Genomic DNA, 24,095 nt, shown 5'->3' on the forward strand with positions numbered 1-24,095 from the left:
CCAATTTTTTTTTGCCACCACAAAGAACGCAACTGTAAATATTTTTGTAGAAGTCTTTTTCCTTATGATCTCTTTGGGGTATAAAACCAGCAGTGATATGGTTGGATCAAAGGGCAGGCAGTTTTTTAAAGCCCTTTGGGCATAGTTCCAAATTGCCATTGGATGTCTCTTCTTAAGCAAAGTTCTTTGGTAAAAAACCAAACCTCTGAAACCAAACCTCTGTTGCTACTAAAGTATTTTAGGTTCAGAGGCAAAGGTGAAGATCCAGTGGTTCAGAGGCAGTTATGTAGCACAGTGGAAAGAGAGCCAGGACTGGAGTTGAGGACCTGAGTTCAAATCAGACTCATACACTTCCTGTGTCACTGTGGGCAAGTCACCTAACCATGATTACCTAGCCCTTGCTCCTGTTCTGTCTTAGAATTGATACTAAAACAGAAAGTAAGGGTTTAAAAAAAATACAATAATTCATTGAAGATTTAAATGACTAATATTCCTCTTCCTCCAGTGACTAGGCATAAACTCTAGATGTTTGCTGAATAGATAACTCAAGTTAGTTTATTAAAAGATGTCAACAAGATGTAGAAAATTCACCTTGTTTTTTTTTCCTTCTCCTAGGTTATGAAATTATTGAAGATATTACAGAATTTGAACATGTCCTTTGACCTCTTAGTGGCAAGTAGAATAACAATTTAATCTTTTTTTTCCTTTCCTCTCCTTTCCCTAGTAGAAATATTTGAATCACAAGAGTATACCCTGGTTTTTTCATGCTTTTGCACCTAGTTCAGGATTCTACCCATGGACAGCTCAAAAAAGAACCTTTTTCCTGACACCTTCAGGAAGTGACTGGTTCATCCAGGAATTCAAAGATAAAGCATTGAAAATAAAGTTTGAGGTATCTACAGATTGATAGTAGAATAACAGACCAAGAAAGCCCCAAATAATCTATGTATGGATGGGTGTTCCCTTGGGATATTTTACCTCTTTTCTTGCCTCTTCTTTTTTTATTTACACCCCCCAAAAGCCTGAATTAAAATTATATTCTATAGACTAAAGTAAAATCACAACCATGCAAACTAGATATCAGCTAAATCTTCATTTCTATGAGGAAATAAGTAATAGGTTAAAAATCATCTGGCAATAACAGAAGCCTCATTTGGCATGCAGAAGCAAAATAATCAACTTCTGGACCAAAGGTTCCTTGAAACCGTTGTTTCCCAAGTGGTCACAGAATATAGGAAGGCAGCCCAGATTTGTACTCACTTAATTATTGAGGTGTCTCTGTGTCAACATAATTAAAATTCTAATTTTTAAAATTAGAACCTAACTGATGTTTCTATTCCTTGCCTATGTATATGAAGAAATGTGTGGGAATTGACTATTTTCAATTAATGGTGAGGTAGAAATAATAAGAGAGGGGACAGGGATAAGCATTTATTCAGCACCCAGTATGTGCCAGGTACTGTGCTAAGCACTTTATAAATATCTTATTTCATCCTTACAATAAGGTAGGTGCTACTATTGTCCACATTTTATATGTGAGGATATTGAGGCAATCAGAGGTTAACTAATTTGTCTAGGATCACATAGCTGGTAAGTGTCTGAGGCCAGATTTGAACCCAGGTCTTCCTAACTATAGACATGGGGGTTCTATCAGTTGCACTGTCAATACAGAAGAGATCATAATACTGAAGTTTTTTTTTTTGCCTGTCCAAAGATAGATGGCTAACATGTTCTTACTAGGTCCTTTTCTAAAGCATAGTCTAATAAAAGGAACCTGAGACCCGGGATTAGAATTTTTGGGTTCATGTCCAGCCTCTGCTACTTATTTGCTGTATGACCCCAGGAAAATTATTTTATTTCTTCTGGACCCCTATTTTTGGCCTTCCAAGAGGCTTCCTTCTGATTCCTGATGGATTCCCTCCTTGGAGATCTCCAGGCAGAGACTGGATGATCATTTGTTGGGTATTTTATAGTGAGGACTTATTTCTGTATATGGGTTAAACTAGTTACTGAGATCCTTCAAATTGAGTTCCAGGCTTAGAGTTAGGAAGACTGAATTCAAATCCTACCCCAAACTCTTGCTGGCTATATAACCCTAGGCAATTCACTTAAACTCTCTCAGGCTGGCCTCAGTTTTCTGAACGTAAGATGGAGATAATAATAGCAACTACCCCAGTGCATGGTTGTGATGATAAAATGAGATAATATGTATGTAAAGTGGTACTATATAAATGTTGCCTGTTGTTATTCCAACTCTTAGATTCTGTGATTCCATGAACATGGTTCTCCTTGAGATTAGAAATGTGTCTATTCTTTGTGTTATCAGTGCCTGGTACATAGTAAGTGCTTAATAATAATTGGCTCTGGAGTCAGAGGACTTTGGTCCTAATTCAACCTCATATCCTCACTATCTGTGACCTTGGGCAAGTCACTTAACCTTCTTTCACCTCAGTTTCCTCATCAGTAAAATTAGGTTAAATTAGATAGCCTTGAAGTCCCTTCCAACACTAAAGCTCTCATTCTATGAAGGGATATGCATGTAAACATGGCAAAGAAAGAATTAACAATATTTTGTGACTGGATATTAAGGAAAAAACAGACAAAAGTTAGATGTGTGAAATTTTTGAGCCTGGCAAATGAGTAATGCTATTAACAGAAGTGGGGAAAGTTAGAAGGAAGAATTTTTAGGGAAGAATTTTTCAGTTTCATTGTCTTAGAAGCAAATGTCTGGGAAGGAAAAATGAGAAATTGAAGACAAGTCAGAAACTGGAACTAAAGTGATCTTTGAAGCTTGAGAGTAGGTAAAATTACTCAGGGAAGGATGGAGAAGAGAAGAGTGTATAAGACATTGTGAAAGGATTTTTTAAATTTCCTTTGACAATTTTGAGTTAATCAAGAACTAAAAGTATTCCTATTTCACATTTAGTAAGTCACTAAGTAAGAGAGTTCATGAGTCACTTACTAGAAAAAAAAAGTTCACACTGCCAAAGGCCACAAGCACTGCCCCTCCTTGGGGAGTGTTAGGCAAATTGGGAGGCTGTGATTGGTTCCTGTGAAGTGGAAGAGAGACAGGAAGTGACATGGAAAAAGGGCTATAAAAGGCAAGACCAAGGAGAAGAATGCCTTCCTTCCTTGGCTCTTTGGGCAAGCACTCTCTCTCTCTTTCTCTGCTTGTGTTTTGGTGGGACACTCTTCAGCATGAGCTCTAGTGAAGACACTTGGCAGCCTTGGCCTCATGTGGGCTAAAAGTCCTCGGTAGTTTTTTAGTGTCTCCTGACTTTTGGGATTTCAGCTTCCTGATTAGGACCTTGGATTCTGGTGATTTGCTTTTGGATTCTCATTCATGGTCTGGAGGACTAGGATGAAGACTTAGGGTATTTGTAGCTAGGTGATTTTTTTCTCTCTCTTTCCTATATTTCCCACTTTACTATCTCTGCCTTGCTGTAAATAAAAACTGCCAATAGCCATTTTGACTTAAGAAGTTAATTGTTTTTTATAAACAGTGACCACAATAATTTTATTTCTTATATTTGTCAAACCCATTCAGCAGAAGAGAAAAGAATTCAGAGCTCTAGGAAACCCAAGAGAGTAATTTTGAGAAAACCAAAGCAAGCTTCTGGTAGACCAGTGGTTCTCACATCTATTTTGCCCATGACAGTATTCTTTCCTGTGAAGAATCATAACTCACTAGAGATCAGGTGGAAGACATATATAATTGCAAGGATAAGCTCCATACACCTCAGGAAATATAGATACTTTATGAAATTATGAAATGAAGGCAGGTATGCATGACTCTTTGGATGCTCTCCAGGAAGAACCATGATGACAGTGGTAATGGGGTTTCAATCATACTTTAATAACCATAGATGATATATTGTTAAAAGATGGGATAGTAAAGGGTGGCAGATAGCATAGGGAAGAGAATGGAAAGGGGAAGAGGTAGAGAATATCATTCATATAACAATAGATTAGAATTGGAAGCACTTAGCAGTGTGGACCCAAATCAAAATGGAGGAATGCTCAGGGACAAGAGTATGAGATCTCATTTTTATAAAAGAATAGATTTTTATCTGTGCCATCTTGTGATTAGTTCATTAACATATCCAAATCATCTCAAAGTTATCAGCACCTTTTGATATCCTACTCATCTAGAACTGTGGAAGTCTGAAATTTATCTTAAATTTGCGTATCGTGGGTCTTAGAACCCTGATAGCAGCACCTAGATGACTCTTCCTGATTCAGCATATATTACCAGGATGTGAATTTTGGTTAATATGATACAATTTATAAAATATGCTCCTTTAATTTTTGGGACCATTTGTTCTTGATTTCCAGGTTTCTCTTTGCAATCTTATTTCTGGTTATTAACCCCTTTATACTGGCTACTTACTGGTCTATATGCTATTCTGATGAGAAAGGAGAGGAGTGGGGGGGGGGAGGCAAGAACAAGATACAATTTTAACATACTCAAGGTATGTCTTCAGAGGACCACAGCTTTAGACTCACCCATTCTATCCATATCATCTTATTCTTAAAAAACATTTCTTTGATGTCTCTCTATAACTTCTTGTCTACACCATAAGATTTCTAGCTAGAAAAGATCCAATCCCCCTTTTTGATCATTTTTTCCTTTAAGACTCAAATTTGTTACAGAAATGTTTCCCCATATTTGGAAAGTGTTAGATACATTTAGAGGCATGTGTGTGCATATTTTGAGTTGAATGAGCCATCTTAGCTCTCAAGAATTTTTCATGGTACATACCTATCACAGGACCTTCTTTGTCTAGACCTGGCACTCAATCCACAGAGTCACCTAGCTGCCCCCCTGCTAGTTTTTATAGGAGAGGTGGGAACTGTGGTTAAGATGTCAGCAACATAGATATTCTTCAATCCAGATGTACTTAGAGATGGGTGGAGAAGAAAGCTATGAGCAGAAGATGCTAAAGTATATCATGGAAGGTAAATGACGCCCCCTAGAATGTGGAGACGGCAGCACAGGCAGATGGTATGGGCTTATTTATACAATACTGCATAACAAGGGATAGAAACCAGTAAGTGTTTCTCTTGTATGGCCTTCATTTAGTTGACAGCTTTCATACTATTTTTTCTGAAGAGTAAATACTTGTGCAGGGGGAAAGGGCAGAGATCCATAGACTCTTTTCCAATCTGTTCTCTGGATCAGAGCTTGTTTTAGCCCATGACAATATGCTGTTGGGAAAGGCCAGCCAGGGGTGTCCCTGCACCAGTTATGACATCACTTGAACAGATGGTGGAATCAGAGAGGGAGAATGATCTGAGAGGAAATATACTTTGTGCCTTTCTTGCTAGGCAAACAGATTCTGTTTTGCCCGAGCCAGATCAGCAGTTCTGAAACTTTTGGCCTCAGGACTCTTTTGCACTCTTGTAAATTATCAAGGATCCCAAGGGTTTTTGTTACATTGGTTATATCTATTGAAATTTACCATATGAAAAATTAAAACCGATAAAGTTTTAAAACATTTAATTCATTTATAAATAATAAAACCCATTACATGCAAGCATACTTTAACAGTTTTTTTTATAAAAAATATCTATATGTTCCTAGATGAAATATATTGAGCAAGAAAGCATTATTTTCTATATTTTTGCAAGACTCTTTAATGTCTGACTTAATTGGAGACAGCTAGAATCTCATATCTGCTTCTGTATTTAATCTGTTGTGACATATTGTTTTGGTTGTGGTATATGGTGAAAACCTGACCTGACACATATATATTTGGCAAAGGGGTCACTATTTTAATAGGTAAATTCCATCTTATTATGATGATGAAAATAATTTTGACCTTATAGGTCCATCCCCCTGAAAGGTTCTCAGGGACTCCCAGGAGTGCTCAGACCACATTTTTGAGAACTGCTGTTTTGATGGTTATTTCCATTCATTATGTTTTCAAAATTAGAACAAATCTTAGCCTTAAAAGATGTGCAGAAACTGACTAAACTCAACAAGTATATATGAGTCTTTCCCTCATGATACCTATGTGCCAAGTTCTATGAAAAATACATGTAAAAAAAGACGTGGATTTCAACCCTAAGTTGCTGCTATTTAGGAAGTAGTATTTAAGCATGGATTCAAAGAATTATGATATAGACCAAGTGCTATGAAGATAATTTTTTTCTTAGCTCCTGTTCATAAGATAGTTCAGCTTTAGAAAAGTACCATAAAATTGGTATTCATTCAGTGACTTAGTTTCTCCCCAAGTCTGAGCTGTTACCTGCTCCAACAAACATGGCCACCAAGGTACTTAAAGGAACTGCAAGTCATACACTTAATCAGTTTTGTCTTTTACCCCAAAACTGTATCTTTTGTAATATGTTTTTCTCTGGAATGCTGTAAATTCACAGTAAGCTCGACAATAATTTCTATCCCATCTCTCAGCATTACAAGGTTTATTCTGTCATAGTTATTAGATTTAGAGCTGGAAAGAACTTTTGGGGTCATTTAGTACAATCATTCCCTTATTTTCTGGTTGAGGAACATGAGCCCCAGGAAGACTGTGATTTGGTCCTTGATAAAAGTTGGTATTTTAAGGGAAAGAGACAGAGGAGTTATTCCATCAAAGGATATAAGGGAATGCTTTCTAATTTCCATTTAGCTCATTTTACAAACTTTGCTGAGCATTTATGTTCTACCGAAGGTGCCGAGCTCAGTCTATTGATATATAAAAATATTTCTGGTCTTTAGGACCTAACGTCTTTCATCATGGAATTACATGTTAGCATTTCAACAAATGATGTGCTGAAGAGTTAAATGGGTTTGACAGCATTAAGGAAAATGGAATATGGTAGAGAGCACAACTTTAGAGTTGGAGGAGAATTGGGTCTGACTTTTGCCTATGACACACCCTCAGTTTCTTCAACATACCAAAACTCTAGACAAATGGCAGTTAGGAATTTGCCCCCTTACTGCACCTTTCCCTTCTACATATCCTAGACCCCAGTTTTCACAAAATCTTTATTCTTTTAAATCATTTTGAGTCATGTCATTTAGGGGAGTGCTTTTTCATTTCTGCCTCCAGATCATAAGAAAACTGAGGTAAACAAGATTAAGTGATTTGCCCAGGGTCACGTAGATATATACAGCATCTGAGGCCAGATTTGAACTCAGGAAGATGAATCTTGCTGACTAGACCCAGAATTCTATCCACTGTGCCACCTAGAAGCCCTCATACCTCCAGTGCTCTGTTGGAACTCCCCAGCTCCCTTCAAGGCTAATTTCAAGTGACATTTCCTATATCAGATTTTTTTCTGATTTCCTTTCCCTTTCATTCCCTTAATGATGTTCTATTTACTTTCTGTTTGTTATATTTAAATGTACCTATCTATGTACATATTATATTTTCTCCTGATAGACTCTAAGCTTCTTGAAGGCAGGGGCAATTTTATTTTTACAACTTCGTATGCCCAACATCTAACCCAATACCTTGTCTTAACAAATGCTTAAGTTGTATTGAATGTTCTCATTTGAAAGCAGAAATGCTGTACATACGCTAAAGGGAATTCTAGCCTTCTTACATGATCTTTGTCCTCTGTGTGTGTGTGTAACTCAACTGTTTATGGTCAAATGAATTAAAGGAAAGAGAATCTAAAAAATGCCATTATTATTAAGTCATTTCAGTTGTGTCTGACTCTTTGTGAATCCATTTGGGATTTTCTTTCTTTTCCTAGTTCTAATTTTAATTTTCCCCTAGAATAGATTATATGTTGATATTGTTTTTAATATTTATTTCCTGACATTTTGCAGTTCATTTTCTCCTTCCCTCTGTCCTTGGCGCCCGCCCCCCCACCCCCAAGAAAGCAGGTAATATGATATGGGTTGCACATACATTATCATACAATACATATTTCCATGTTCATCATGTCACATTTGGGGTTTTCTTGGCAAAGATACTGGAGTGGTTTGTCATTTCCTTCTCCAAGACATTTTGCAGATGAGGAAACTGAGACAAAAAAGGTAAAGTGACTTGTGTAGAGTCACATAGTGAGTGTCTGAAGCTATATTTGAATTCAGGACTTTCTGACTCCAGGCTGGGTATTCTATCCATTGAACCCACTATCCATTGAACAACAACAATAAAAAAAACACTTAGTCAAATGCTTGCATCAATCTTTTGTGTGCTTGGTAAGAGTTGCCTAGAGAGAATGCCTCTCATGCTGTTAATATAGTCTAAAGAGGAGAAGGGAGTAAAACTCAACTACCAGCACAGACCCAAATTAAAATATAATTGAGAAATGTTTAACAAAATAAATTTAATATAACATAACATAGATAATATTAATTTGTGGTTTTCTAAGTCAATATGAACCCCACTTTTATTTGTTTTAATTTGAGGTTGGCACTATTGGTTTAGAGGATAAAGCTTTAAAAGTTATAAAAGTCTTAAAGCAAAATAGCTTGTGATCTGTTTTATAAGAGATGACTATTTAATGTGTCTCCCCATCTTTGATGGGTTGCTGGATCATGGGTGGTACATTTAGTGATATTTCATTTTGATAAGATCATTTTTTGGATAAACTCATTTTTAAACATGGGAGATGCCTTTTTTGTCTTATTAGAAGGGAAGCAGTATGATAAAATGGAAAGAGCATCATCTTTGCTCAAAGGTCTTGGGTTCAAATTCTACTATTAGTGCTAACAAGCTATGTGACTTTAGGTAAATCACTTATTCTCCCTGGGCTTCAGTTTCCTAATCTTTAAAATGAAAGGGTTAGATTAAATGTCTTCCAAAGGCTTTTCCAGATCAGATCTATGACTCAGGATTTTTCCCCAACATCCTGGTCTTTTTAATTATCTGAAAAGTCTATACCATCTAAATGATCTGATTTACAAGTACCAATTGAGTTATATACCCAAAAGTATGTCATCCCCTTTCCACTCTCAATCCCATCATCACCATTGGACTAAAATAACGTAAGAATACTATGCAAAACATTTTATCAATAATTTTATTCTTGTCCTCTTATGGAATCTAGATGGTGATTGTTTCTTTCTATCGTTTTCACAAGGAAACGGGAATAGGAAAAACTGTGAATGGCTTTAGAAAGCATACAACTGCTGGAAATCTGGCTAAGACCTTGGTCAACCAATGGAAAAAGCTTATTTCACCAGAAAATGGAAGGTATTTATTGACTCCATTTTAGTCATTTGTTGAATTAACATTTCACCGCATTTGTGTTTTGAGCAACTAGACTAATAAACCTCCTTCACGATCCCAAAGATCAATTGCTTATTTGTAAGGAAAGGAAGTAGGGAACGAAGTGGGGGAAGAGGACAAGCATTTATTAGGCACTTCCTATGTGCCAAAGACTGAACTAAATACTTTACAAATATTATCTCGTTTAATCCCCACAACAGCCCTGTAAGGTAGTGCTATTATAATCTTCATTTTTCAGTTTAGGAAATTGAGGTAGACAGTGATTCATTGACTTGCCCAGGATGGCACAACTATGGATTTGAACTCAAGTTTTCCTGACTTCAGTTCCTAGGCACCTGTCTCCAAGTATACTTGCAAGTTAACTATTGGAGGGAGAGGAGCAGAGGGGAAATGCTAACACACTGAGTACACTAGTTCTGCATCAGCCTGAAAGGTACATGGTCTTGTGGCTTTTATTCCAACCTTGATTTTCTGCTAAGATTCTAAACAGATCCCAGAGATGACTTAGAATGGATTTTTACTCTAGTATGCAGTTAAATTGACACAGCTCATAAAACATCCACAAAACATTCTCAGTAGGATATGATTAAGTAATATCCTTCAACAAGCCCTGAATATTTATTATATTACAAGCTGGAGACAGACCAAAATGGGAGTCCCTGCCTTTTAGCTGTTTTAAGACTAGCACAGGACTGGGGCAACTAGGTGGCACAGTGGGTAAAGAGTGCCAGATTTGGGGTCAAGAGGACCTGGGTTCAAGTCTGGCCTCAGAAACTTACTGGGAAAGCCACTTAACTCCAGTGGCCTAGCCCTTACCCTTCTGCCTTAGAGTTGTTCCCACAAGGCAGAAAGTAAGGGTTAGAAAAAAGAGTAATATAGGATTATCAATACAAGTTACACTACTCAGAAAATGGTTGTTCAGTGATATACTAGGGAGTGTGTGTGTGTGTGTGTGTGTGTGTGTGTATGTGTATATATATATACACATACACACACACACACACACATACATATACATCCCTTTGTTATTGTTCATTGGTTCTTCTACTTTACCTTTGTGGTTACACTGGGTATAAATGGTAATTATGAGTTTAATGCTCAAGGCCATTGCTACCCTAGTACTTGATGAAGACCAGGAGCTAGAAGTCATACCTTTGCCCTGGTGATTACTGATTCCATCTGACCCTAGAGGGCATGCAAGGGAAATGCCAAACTAGTTATTAATAGACAAGAGCTGGTTGCATTTATTCTTTGGTTCTCTCACTTTTCTAGGCAGCTGTGTTTATATTGCCAGCCTGGGGCTGTGATCATTGTGAATTTATCTTTGGCTTAATCTTACACATTGGAAAAACTCCACTTTTTCCCCTTCATGCTCTGCCTCTCTCGCTCTGCCTCTCTCGCTCTGCCTCTCTCGCTCTGCCTCTCTCGCTCTGCCTCTCTCGCTCTGCCTCTCTCTCTATCTCTGTATATATATGCCTATGTATAACACATATTGAATATATAATATTGAAAATAGAATCCATCACACAAGCAGCGTTTAACTTTACACAGTTATTTCCTGATATCTTAGGAGTAAAGCAAAAAGGAGGAAACTATCAGCAACTTCCTGAGGCTATAGAGGCATATAGTGATCTGCAAAAGTAGAACAAAAACACTCAGAACATCTAAGGACAGTTTGCTCCATCTTGTTTTCATACCCATAATGTTTAGTTATAAAAAAATTAGTTATTTTCACTTAATTTTTTTCAATTAACAAAAATTTACATTCTCCCTCTTTCCCTCTTTCTTTTCTTTCTTTTCCTCTTTCCCCTTCCCCAACCCTCCCCCGCCCCCCCACTGAAAAAGAAAGAAAATACAATGGGAAAAATATGTATAGTCAAACAAAACAAATTTCCACATTGGTCATGCCCCAAACTGTTGGATAATCGGCATTCTAAGTCCATCCCCTCTCCAAAGGGAGTGGATAGTAGTTTCCTTATGAGTCTGCTGTAATCATGATTGGTCATTGTAGTAATCAGAGTTCTTAAAATTTTCAAAGTTTCTTGTATTTACAAAAGCGTTGTGATTATGTAAATCATTTTCTTGGTTCTGTTCTCTTCATTCCACACATGAATATTTTTAAGGTGGGACTGGTCCTGTGACACCATTGGTATCAGGAGCTTCCAGATTAGGAAACTCTCCCAACTAAATCATATTGTCACCTTTTCTGTGGTGTTTAGTTGTAAAGTTGCTTATAACACTGAGAGATTAACTTACTTACTTACAGAGCCAGTACATGGCAGAGGTGGGATTTGACCTTGGAACTTCTTGCCTTTGAGTTCAGCTCTCTATCCACTATTCCATGCTGCCTTTATGAGTAAGAAAACTTGATGGGACTGGTTCATCTGAAGCTGACTGATAACCCTGCAGAACTTGTTTGAGAGTCTGTCTAAGCCAGTGATTCTAGAAGGGTGCACCACAATTCAAATTAATTCAGCTATCTTATTGAACTTGGACATTCTCTAATCTCTACTCTCAGATACCTTTCGCTGTCCGATCTTCCTAGCTTGGCATTAGAAAGGACATAATAACAGCTCTATTTAGGGAGGCCCAAAGCTACCTCCTCCTGAGCAAATCCTGGGGAAGTAAAGGATAAAGGTGAGTGGGTAGAGGAAGAGAAAAGTCTTGGAGGTCTGATGCTTGCCTAGGAACCTTTCTTTATTGTTACCTAAAACACTGAGTATGCCATGATTCCTTAAGGCATACTGGGCTATGAGCAAAAAAGAAAAACAGCTTTAAACTCTTTCCTTCTGTCTTGGAATCAGTGTTAAATATCAGACTCTAAATATCAGGTAAGAGCTAAGAAAATGAAGTGACTTGCCCATGGTCATACATACTAGGAAGTGTCTAAGGTCAAATTTGTACATGGAACCTCCTGTCTCCAGGCCTGGCTTTTTATTCACTGAGCTACCTAGCTGCCCCACAAAAAAGAAATTGAAAGCCATTGATCTTAACTATTTCTTGAAGACCTTTCTGACTTACTTGAGGAAAACTTTGGTCTTTTTTTTTTTACAGGAGATGGAAAAAGAAAAAATGTGTCTTGATGAAAGGCAAGGCAAGCAAGAAGTCTTCTACCAAAGAGGCTGAGCTGTCAGAAAAGTCCAAGGAATCCAAGAGAACAACACCATATGAGAGATTTTCAGATTCTGAAGAAAGGGAGTTTACAGCAGAAACAACACAGAAAAGGGAGAAGAATAAATCTTTCAATAGGCTCAATGTTAAAGAACACAAAATTAACCATTCAGGGAAGATCTCTGGTGAACAAGAGTCAAAGATGGAAGAGAAAGTCAAATTGTTGGTTTCACAAGTACCTGAGCCCATAAAGAGACCCTTTCAGAGCCCTAGCATGGGAAAACTCAAGAGAGCCAAACCCAAGAAAGATAGGCCCCCCACACTGCCTTTTGAATACTATCTTAATTATGATCAAATCTCTAATAAGAAGAAAAGAAATTCCTGCCCTAAAAAGGAACAGCATAGCCAAGTGTGGGGCTATAAGAAGCATAGTTTACTCCCTAAGAATGAGTCCTCCACTGTCTCCAAAACTTTAGGCACACCCCTATTTAAGCCACATGATCAGCCTGGAATATCACTTAAAATGGTAAGCTGTTATCAATCAGTAATGAATGTTTGTATTAACCCTTCTTCTTAATAAGTGGATTTTACTATTGATACCTATATATTTGCAATTTGACTTACTGGAGGTTGGAGGCAGTTGGTGGATGAGAACTAGTAAACATGTATTCTACCTGGTCCCAAAATGGGAGATCTAATCTGGTGTAATTTTTTTTTTATTTGAGACTGGCCTAATTCTGATTTGTTCTCCAAAAGCAGATAGTTTATGCTAATGATAACTCAGGTGTCAGCTTTAACAGGAAATTGTTTATAAAGTGGCAACAAGGAATGTGGAGGACATCCTATAAGGCATCTGTCTAAATGCAAATAATATATCTTACCATAGATATTGTGGTCTAGGGAACTAAGAGAAAGGGCATGGAATTAGGAAATAACATTATTTAGGTCAGTTCTATTATACTTTGACCGGAGAAGGTCAGTATGACCTGCAGAGATGGAGTTGGGTACCATATTATCAGGGACAATTATTTCCGGGATATTGATTTGGTAAGGTCACAAAAGGACATGAAACACTATATCCAAGTTACTACAGAAGCACATCATTTTAATGTGCCTCGGTCTCCAAACATTACAAATGGTAATGAAAAAAAATTTATCTTGAAGAATCATTGACCAAAAGGGAAAAAGAATAGCTATTCTTAATTCCTATAAAATCCTCAAATTATAACTCATTTTTCCTTTTCCTTAGCTTTAAAAAATAAAGAAGTGAAGATTAAGTCCTAGGCAATATTTGCTACTTTTTAAAAAAAATTAAAGATTTATCAAGTATTTTCTACAACTCAAACAGTGCTGAGGACAGAGAAAAAAAAGCAAAAAGTGATAGTCCCAGTCCCCAAGGACCTTACATTCTGTTTTTTATACTATGAGTAAATGAATCATGCTAATAACAAGGGAAATATGTTTGACTTGTGGGCACGAGGGAAAATGGACAAGGAGTTATTCAAAGTATCAGCTTGACTTTCTTGACACTTGTACCAACAGTTAAAACCATGAAGGTAGAATATATCAAATTTATATTAGAGATTGTTATGGAAGGCATGATTAATTAGTGATTTCTTAACCAGTGTTATTATACTTATAATATGAGGCCTTCACATGTGTTTGTGGTGGCTAGCTGGGTCTAATTCCTCCTCTAGGAAGCTTGTCTGTGGGACTAGTTTTCTACATGGGCTCCATATGGTCTTTCTTCCCTAACCTACATTCTTCCCTAAAATGAATGGAACTGATCTGATTTTGCTAGAAGTGAGCAGCCTACTGTGGAATCTGAGAAACTTTAGTTAAATTATTAGTAAGGTTCATCTCTGCAACTAACTGCCTTTTCTTGTCTCCATAATCACCTTTGAAAGGAAGAAATACAATTTACAAAATTTCTCCATAACTTTCTCCTCTCCTTTCCCTACTTGCCCCAAAACACAGATTTCACAATTGAGTATAAGAGTAGGAACTTAATTTTTGTCTTCCTCAAGTCCTCTTTCCAATGGGTTATGACAAAATCAGAATTGTACAAATTTGCCAAGGGACAGAAGTATGATAAATTCTGAAGCACAATTATATTAGCTGATATCTGTCACGTGTACATTCAAGACTATATAGAAGAGGGGCAGCTGGGTAGCTCAGTGGATTGAGAGTCAGGCCTAGAGACTGGAGGTTCTAGGTTCAAATCTGGCCTCAGACACTTCCCAGCTGTGTGACCCTGGGCAAGTCACTTGACCCCCATTGCCCACCCATACCACTCTTCCACCTATGATCCAATACACAGAAGTTAAGGGTTTAAAAAAAAGAAAGAAATTAAAAAAAAAGACTATATAGAGGAGAGGGAGCAGCTGGGTGACTGAGTAGTTTGAGAACCAGGCCCAGAGTTGGGAGGTCCTAGGTTCAAATCTGGCCTCAGACACTACCCAGCTGTGTGACCCTGGGCAAGTCACTACACCCCCTCCCCACCATTGCCTAGCCCTTAACACTCTTCTGCCTTAGAATCAATACCCAATATTGGTTCTAAGGCAGAAGGTAAGGGTTAAAAAAAAAAAAAGACTATATAGAGGAGAAAGTAGAATGTAGATATATAAGATTCTAGTACATGTCCTTTGAAGACCTTCATGAAGTATATAACCAGAGAAGGAAAATAGCTCTGGTCCAGTATCCTTTCCCTTTTTCCTATATTTGGAGCAAAAATTAAAATCCATTCTAATTTTTACCAAAAAATGGAATTTGAAATATAATTTTCCTCCTTGTCAGAACCAGAACATTAGAAGACAAAATTGTTTTCTCAGCTGAGGGATTAAAAAAAGGCAGTTTGGCAAAGAAGAGAAGCAGTGTGGCAAAGTAAATAGACAGTTGGCCTTGAAGTCAGCAAGATTTGGATTCATGTCCTGACTCATATACTGGCTATATGATCCTGGGCAAGTCACTTAATCTCCCTATGATCCCAGATAACTCTTAAAGACAATATTATAGGATAGTTACATATCTGTATTGGTAGGAGTTTTCATTGGGAATGAATCTCAATGAAATCATATCCATTCCCTCCCTTGCCCACAAAAAAAGATTATGTTGATATTAGATATCTTAAATATTGCCAGCATTTGATTATTGTAACAGAAATACTTTGAATTTGTTTAGATAAAGAATCCTTTACTAGAAGAACTCATTAAGGTTCCACTGCCAAAATTTCTACCTGAGATCTCCTTAATACCGTCTCCCCCTCATGTTATGGAATCCAAAGGTAAGGAAACGATGATAGTAAGCACACTGAGGAATTATGTCAACTCATTATATCAACTGTAAGAGTATCTTGTTACCATTGGTATACTGTATCTTGTCCCATAGTAATTATTACCTCTATTTTTATCCTAACCTTATGGGTTCAATGATTCTATTGCAGTCTATAGACACAGTAAAAGCTAAATTAGCTGGCACTTAACCAACCATGGAATCCTAGAGAGAGCTCTATCCTACCCCTTCTCTATTTTAATTTTTAATCTGGTCTTGCTTACCCCCTTTATACTGACCTATCTTTTTTTTAATTGGAAATCACTATATATATATTCAATAGGATTTATTAAGCATTGTTAGACACTAGGAATACAAAGACATATTGTCCCTGTCCTCAAGAAACTCATGTTCTATAAGGATGAGAGACAGGAACATGATACTGCACAGATAAGTAATAGATAAAGCATCTATTAATAAATAAATAAATTATTAAATTAAATTTATCATTAAATAAATTATTATTAAATTCAGGCACTATGCCCATGGTGGACATGTGCACCATTGTTACTAGAAAACCAGAGGGACATGGGGATGGGATGTTCCCCTCTCCCTCTCCACGAGCACCTGAGGACGTTTCTCACATCACCCACCTCTCTAAAAGGTTTGCCATCACTGTACTATGCTAACTTCTAGGAATACAAGTTCAAGCAACAATCTCTGCTAACAAAGAGATTAAATTCTAATGGGGGAAAGCAAAACATAAGAGGTGAACTGAGCTGGGTTTGAAGAGAACATGAATGACTTAAGTATCTCCTCAAAATTAGATTTCATAATGAAATCACCTGTAGGGGTGGAGGCATTACCAATGAGAAAAGGCTTCTGAAAAGATGTGGAAGAGTAGTCCTGGTAGTTTTGGTCTGGCTGAGCTGATTTGAAAGTGTAAAATTTATATAAAGTAATCTCTGAGCTGAGAAGTGATTTCTTCCTTCTTCCTCTTTTCTAAATATCCATATAAAAATGAATTATGGTTATCACATTAGTAATTGTTGACTAAGACAGTCTAACAACATCTGAAAGAGAGGATTACTGATAAACTAAAGTTCCTTTTGTATTTAGAACAGTCTCACAAAGCTTATACCTGCATAGTGAATACCATAATAGCTGCTTATGTCCATGGCAGATAAAGTCAGTATTCATTTTGAATACTTTTGAAAGGCACCCCAACCTTTCCCCAACTGTCTGGCCAAAACCTTCTTTTGGAAGGCTTAGGTACAATTAGCTATAACATGAGTTTGTTAATGTGAAAAACTTAATCAGCATTTAAAAATTAACCAAGATATGCAGTACCCCCAAAGTTTTGTGTACTTAAACAGAAAAAAATTTTGAAGACTCCTGAGGAGCTAAAAACAGAGATGAAGAGCCCAACTCAGAGTGAAAACCTTTAGATTTCCCCAACATTCTATATCAAATGAGCCTACTTACAGATCATGATCAGATTCAGAACAAGAACTCCATTTTCTCCCTTATTATTGTTCAAAAGGCTTATATTAGTCAACATCTGCTGTGAGGCAGGCACTTTGATAGTGCTAGGGACACAAAAATAAAAATGAAAATGAAACTATACTTACTTGAAGAGAAAAACCTAGTTACATTTCCCCTTTCCTGTCTATGTGAATTTTGATATTTAGTCATTAAGCATTTATTAAGAGCCTACTATTTGCCTAGTACTGTGTTAAGCACTGTCATTGCTAAGGAGCAATGCTGCAACCAGGCAAGCATTTCTGTATTCCACCTGTATCCTATAGTAGGATTAATTCATGTTATCTGGTCAGCAGCCTTTCCTCCTCCTATAAGTTAACAATTTTGTTCTCAGCCCTAACTTGCACAGTGACCTCTCCCAGGGGACTGAGAATTTGATGTACTTATATGGATGATTTCAGAGCTCATCTGCATTCTACTTTAGGTACCTCGAAACCAAATACTCTCACTGTTGGGGTTGTGGGAGAAGGAAGATAAGATGGAGAGGGTCATTGTGCACTGAATGAAACTAAATTACTGAAGTCTACTGCCCATTAATGGGTAATGAGTAGCTCATGCCAGTCTATCTATTCCCATTAAAGCTGAAACTTGAGGGCTGAAGGAAAAGGAGCTATTTCTTATAATAAAGGCTATAGTTTATATCAGTGCTGGTTTTGTAAGTATTAACTTATGTACATTTATACTTATCATGGCTAAAAAAGCTTTTAGGGTGGTAAAAAAATAAATGGATAACATGTCCATTACCCAAATAAATATGGATCTTTATCCAAGTTATATTCACTAGGGGTATCCCCCAAGACTCTATCCCAGACTTTTTTCCTCCCTCTATACATATTATTTTATTTAGCCATCTTATCAGCTCCCATGGTTTATTATCATCTCTACATAAATTTTACTCATATCTATTTACCCACAATATTGTCCTACAATATTTCCTAACCCCCAATCTTGAATCTCCATCTACCCAAAGAACATTTCAAAATGGATGTCCTTTATACATTTTCAGCACAACATAATTTCCTTTTTACTGTTGACAGCACCATTATCTTTCCAGTCACTCAAGTTCACAGCCATCTCTACTCCATCATTCTCTCTCTCTCTCTCACACACACCCTATATGTAATCCATTGCCAAGTCCTGTCAATTCACCTTCCAAACATCTCCTAGTCCCATTCTCTCCTCTGACACTCCCCTGGATTGATATAGGCCTTCACCACCTCACACTTGGGTCATTCATCGAATTGGTCTCCATACCTCAAGTCTCTCCTATTCTAGTCCAATTAAGGATGGGCTTAGTTGCTATAAAGTGATCTTCCTAAGCCTGATCATATTATCTTCCTGTTCAAGGAGCTCCAGTGGTTCCCTATTGTCTCCAGGATCCCACCCCCCCAATAATCAAATTAACTTTTTTTTTAAAGATTCAAAATTTTAATTCCCATACTGATAATAAAAATAATTCCATGAATTCTGTAAACCATTGCATAAATGCTATGGTATAAAAAAATTAACAAGTGTTAACAATCTTAATTCATTACAAGTAAATGATTATGCCTTATAAATACTTCCTTCTGGGTTAAGGAAATTCCATTCACAATAACATTCTCATCTAAACACTCAAACCATATTAACGGCTTTCATAAATTAATACAATATGGAAAAGTCTATATTGAATTAAGGTCTTATGCTGACCACAGTTACACAAATATATTGTGACAATAATATTACTACCAATATTTAACACTAGATAGTTGAAAGACAATAGGCAATAAAAATGATGATGGAATAATTTGAACATATCTATAAACACACAGTTCGAGCTCCTTTTGAAACCAACACTCCACTTTGTAGAACAAGAATTCTTTACTGTGAAACCCACCCTGAGACAGGCATCTCCTCTGCTCCCTGGCTACTTCAATCCACAGAGAGCATGGGGACTGAACAGCATTCACTTCAAAAACACTCAACTTGCTTTCTGCCACATGGTCCCTACAAGCACTGGGGTGATTCAGCTTCAGAGAAATGAAAACAATGAGTAAACTACAATATTGTTAGGTCTGTCTTGCATCTGTTAAACAGTTTCTATTTAGCAGGTTTGCCAGGCCAATGAAACCTGTGACGTTTCCCAAATTAACTTTTAAAGCTGTTCTAAACCTGTATTCATTTTGAGTCTTGTTAACATTTGACTCTTCTCTGAATACTCTTCTCTATGGTCTCCCAACATTGACCTTTGTTATTTCTTGCACATGACACTCCTCCTCCTGATTCTTTGATTTTTCACTATGTGTCCGTCATGCCTAGAATGAACTCCTTCCTTATTTCTGCCTCTGGCTTAGTGCCAGCTAAAATTTCATCTTCTGTAGGAAAACTCCAAAGCCATTTTAGTAGTATTGACACCTTCTCTTTAAGATTACTTTTGATTTTTCTTGTTTGAGGGTATGTGTGTTACTCACATGTATACACACTCATGCATTCACATACACCAAACACCCTAAAGTAGAAATAAACACAGGAACTATTTTTATCTTACGCTTATTGACTTGACACAGTCACAAACCTTGCAATGCTCACTGGGGACATTAGCAAGGGAATTGCCATTAAAAACAGTTGTAATTTATGCACCAAAATTTGTCACAGAGCATAGAGTTGAGAAATTCTGGGAATAACTTGACAAGAACCTTCATACAAAATGATCCATCAAAGAAACCTGAGAAATACTGGTCAGACAATAAGAGAGGAACAAGAGAGAGAAATGCCATGAAAACCTAGAGAGAAAAGAATATCAAGAAGAAAAGAACCGATAGTGTCAAAAGTAGTAGACAAGAAAGATAAAGACTGAGAAAAGGCCATTAGATTTGCCAATTAAGAGAACACTGGTAACTGTAGAAAAACGTGTCAATTGAGTGATGAGATCAGAAGCTAGATGGCAGAGTTTATAAGAAAAATGGGATTAGAGGAAGTGAAGGCATTGATGATATATATAGCTCCTCTAAGGAGTTTAGCCATGAAGGGAAAATATGATGATGACAATTAGCAGGGATGAATGGATTGATGAGAGTTGAATTGGTTTTTTGTTTTTGTTTTCGCAAGGGGAGATTTGTAGTTTGTAGATTTGTGGGCACATTTGTAGGTGGAAAGGAAGCAGCCAAGAGACAAGAAGAGATTAAGGATTAGGAAGAGCTCAGGGATGATAGATGGAGTAATCTATTGGAGAAGATGGGATAGAATGAGATCACTTGTGCATGTAGAAGGGATTAGCCTTAGCAAAGGGCAAGGCAACTTCTTTTTGGGGAAACAGGACAAAAAGAGAAGATAGGAAGGGAATGAATTTTGGTGATATGAGATGAGGATGACAGAAGAAGAGGGACTTCTCAGTAAATGCCCTTAATTATTTCTAAGGAATGAAAACTTGTAAAAGTCATTGTGATAATAGGGACAGTGAGTGTTTTAGGGATCTGTCTTGCTACTGTGAAGGTCAGATTGAAATTGAAATTTGTAGTGACTTGATCAGAAAGGTTTCCTGTTTCTTTTTCTCTTCTTCCAATCAGCTGTATGAGAATAGGAGCAAAGACCAAGGATGAAAATTAAGGTCAGATCTTGATAAGGCAGAATTGGTGATGGGTAAAGGAAGTAAAGGATGGTATATAGTTGAATTGATTCATCAACGAGTCAAAATGGTGAAGGGAGAGTGTAGTCTGTTCAGAAGTGATGACCTAGGAATGAACTGAGGGGTGGAGAGATTGGAGCTCATGGTGAAAACAAGGTTAGGTGCTATAAAGCAAAGGAAAAGTTGCAATGATACAGTCTTATGATTAATATGATCAAAGTACATGAACATGGAAGTGGAAAACTTGTGACAGAAGATTGAAGGCATGACCATCTCTGTGTAGAGTTGTGGAGTAGAAGATCATGAGAAATGAGTACATTTAAGAACTACACAAGCAGTGGTTCCCAAACTTTTTTGGCCTATGGCCCCCTTTCCAGAAAAAATATTACTTAGCCACCTGGAAATTAATTTTTTATTTTAACAGCAATTAATAGGAAAGATAAATGCACCTGTGGCCATCACCACCCACCTGGATTGCTGCAGCACCCACCAGGGGGCAGTAGCGCCCACTTTGGAAATCACTGTACACAAGTAAGGTATTTGAGGGGGGTGTCAATTGGTGTGCTGAAGTCTCCCAAAATGAGGACATAGATTTGGGAAGGAAAGAGATACTGAAATAGGCACTCAATTCATAGCAGAAAACTGGTAGATAACAGTTAGGTATTGATTAGATAATCATAAATATGGGTCGAATGAACATCAAAAGAAGAGAAGCAGGGCAGCTAGGTAGCACAATGAATAGAGTGCCAGACCTGAAGTCAGAAGGACCTGGGTTCAAAGCTGACCCTAGAAATTTCCTAGCTCTGTAACCCTGAACAAGTCATGTACCCCCAATTGCCTTGCCTTTGTATTGATTCTAAGAGAGAAGGTAAATTTTTTTAAAAAGAAGAAAAAGTACAGAATGATAAAATGTAGACATTCTCTGGTAGATAGAGAATCTGGAAGCAGCCATGGGGGGAGGAACAGGGCTTGTCTTATTGCTTCTGTTTCTCTTAGGTGCAATGAAATGCTCTCTAATCACCTCTATAAATAGAACCCATGACGTATTCTTCAATTTAGTTATCTATAGAGAGCCAGCTCTATATTTTGGGGGGTCCTGAGTGGCATTTAATGGCGTCGGATTGAAAAGACAGGAAACAGAAAATGAGGACAGCCAGACTAGTGGTTAGCCCATAGCTGCTCCAACTTCATGGAGTTTGGGGTTTGTTTTATACTGGTTTCAAACAAAGAACACAGAGAAAGAATCACAGCTGTGAAGGGGTTACAAATCATACACAAACCCATTAAAGTCTAAAAAGTAGAGAGATAGGTCCAGGGTCAAAGGCCAAATTCCAACCACCAATTAGTAGTGGGTTAATTCTGGGAGCAGAAACATATTTCATAGAGATTTTTACTGAGTTCTGTCATCTTGAAATATAGGACTGTACCTGGTCAGATAAAGTCTTACCTTTATCTTTGTCTGTGTCCGGCCTTGACTATATTTTTTAGAGTTCAGGCTTCTTAATTATCAAGGAGAGAAATTGTTAACTCAGTAGCTGTTGGTCTGCTAAGGACTCAAAGCTTTCCAATAAGAATATTGAGAAAAGGTGGGGATCTGAAAATGAGTCAAAAGAGGAGTCTCAGATTTTTTTTTACCTTAGATAGCCCATTCTGTCTGCTACCTGACATGCAGTGCAGAAAAAATCATACACACAGTTTTACTTGCCAATGATTTTGTAACGGGATCCAGATAAAAATATCTGTTACAGACTCTATTTCTCTAAATGACTCCTAATAGCCTCTTGGAGGGATCAAGTTGTTTTTGGATTAACCAACCTGCTGGTACCAGAGCTTTTCAGGGCTCAGGTGACCAGGACCAAACACAAAGACTGCCTCAGCTTGGATTGGTCACGTAGGGAATCCAGATAACAGGCCCTATCCTGTCCATATTTCTCCAATTGGCTCTCTACAGTTATCCATTCTTTGCATGTTGGCATTTGCTACAAATAAAACCAAAAGAATCCTATTGTGATGCTTCAGGGTGGCATGGATGTGACCCAATGTTTTTGGAAGCTTTATACCTGGAATGAAAGCTCTGACAGGTCTTCTATGTTAAAAAAAAAAAATGCTTGAAATACGATTCCAGCCAGAGACTGTTTTTCAAGGACAAGCCTGTGTAAATGAAGACTTAGGAGAAGTTACTACATAATGATGCCATGGCAACCCCTGGAACAAAGGAAAATACAAAATGGCTCCCAGTTGTATATGCCTACTTGCTTTTTCTGCCATGATGGTGGTAAACTGTCAAAAAAGGGGCATGGAAGATCTATTTGGTTTCTAGACAGTTTGTAAACTTACTTAGCTGATGATCTAAATGTGAGATTCACATGGCCATTGAATGAGCATACTAGATGGAGCAGTAAATCATGTCAAGCTTGACCTTATTAAAACAAAACTAAAAAACAGAAGGAAGCTAGAGCTAAATGAAGACAGCTCACACACTTTCCCGAAGTGATAAAAAGAATCAGTAGGGTTTTTTTTATGGTTTGTCCAAAAGCAACAGGAAGCATAATTTCATGGAATATTTGGTAATCCTTTAATGTGTTGATAAGTATTTGCTAATTGCCATAAAAATAATTTTATCACCTATGTACTAATCTCTATTTCAGAGGATGAAGAGTAAGATCCTCAAAACTGAATCAATGTGCATTTTGAACACACGACTTTTATGTGAAAGAGAAAATAGAGGATTGTAGAAAAATATAAGGAAGTCAGAGACTTAGACTATGCAGAAGCTCTGTGTGTGTTGTTGCTGTCTAGTTGTAATATTCAACTCTCCATGATCCCCATTTGTTATTTTTGTTGTTGTTGTTTTTGCAAAGATACTGGAATAGTTGGCAATTTCCTTCTCCAGCTCATTTTCCAGATGAAGAAACTGAGACAAATAGGGGTTCTTCAGGGTCATATAGCTAGTAAGTGTCTGGCCAGAGATTTAACCTCATGAAGAGACGTCTTTCTCATTTTAGGACTGATACTTGACCTACTATGCAACTTAGCTGACCTGTGTATATGTGTATGTATACATATGAGTACGTATTTGCATATCTATATCGATGTTACCTTCTTTGAGAAGAGAATTTGTAGATGTTGGAGGTGAAACACCAAACAATATTAAAAATGAAGTTGCTTATATTTTACTGGGATGGAAAAAGACTAATTATTGTTGTAAGAATTATTCCTGAATTAACTTTTTGGGTATATAGTCAAAATATTAAAGATAAAAATTAATACAATACTACAAAGAAGAAGAAAAATGAGGAACATATGGGATATAGAGATATATCTCTCTTCTGACCTGTAAATAAAATGTTGCTGGCCAAAAAATTCTATAGGTAGAG

At 37.2% G+C, this 24,095-nt stretch overlaps 1 protein-coding gene across 1 annotated transcript in view; it reads left to right on the forward strand.

The window, feature by feature from the left end:
- Positions 1-24,095, forward strand: part of LOC123246452 (elongin-A-like) — a 90,896-nt gene that overhangs the window by 53,010 nt on the left and 13,791 nt on the right. The window contains 4 exon segments of the mRNA XM_044675348.1: positions 616-672; positions 9,043-9,155; positions 12,246-12,828; positions 15,483-15,585. Coding sequence (XP_044531283.1) covers positions 616-672; positions 9,043-9,155; positions 12,246-12,828; positions 15,483-15,585 — 856 coding nt within the window.

The sequence above is a fragment of the Gracilinanus agilis genome, chromosome 4 (genome assembly GCF_016433145.1).
Source record: "Gracilinanus agilis isolate LMUSP501 chromosome 4, AgileGrace, whole genome shotgun sequence".
In the NCBI taxonomy this organism is placed as follows: Eukaryota; Metazoa; Chordata; class Mammalia; order Didelphimorphia; family Didelphidae; genus Gracilinanus; species Gracilinanus agilis.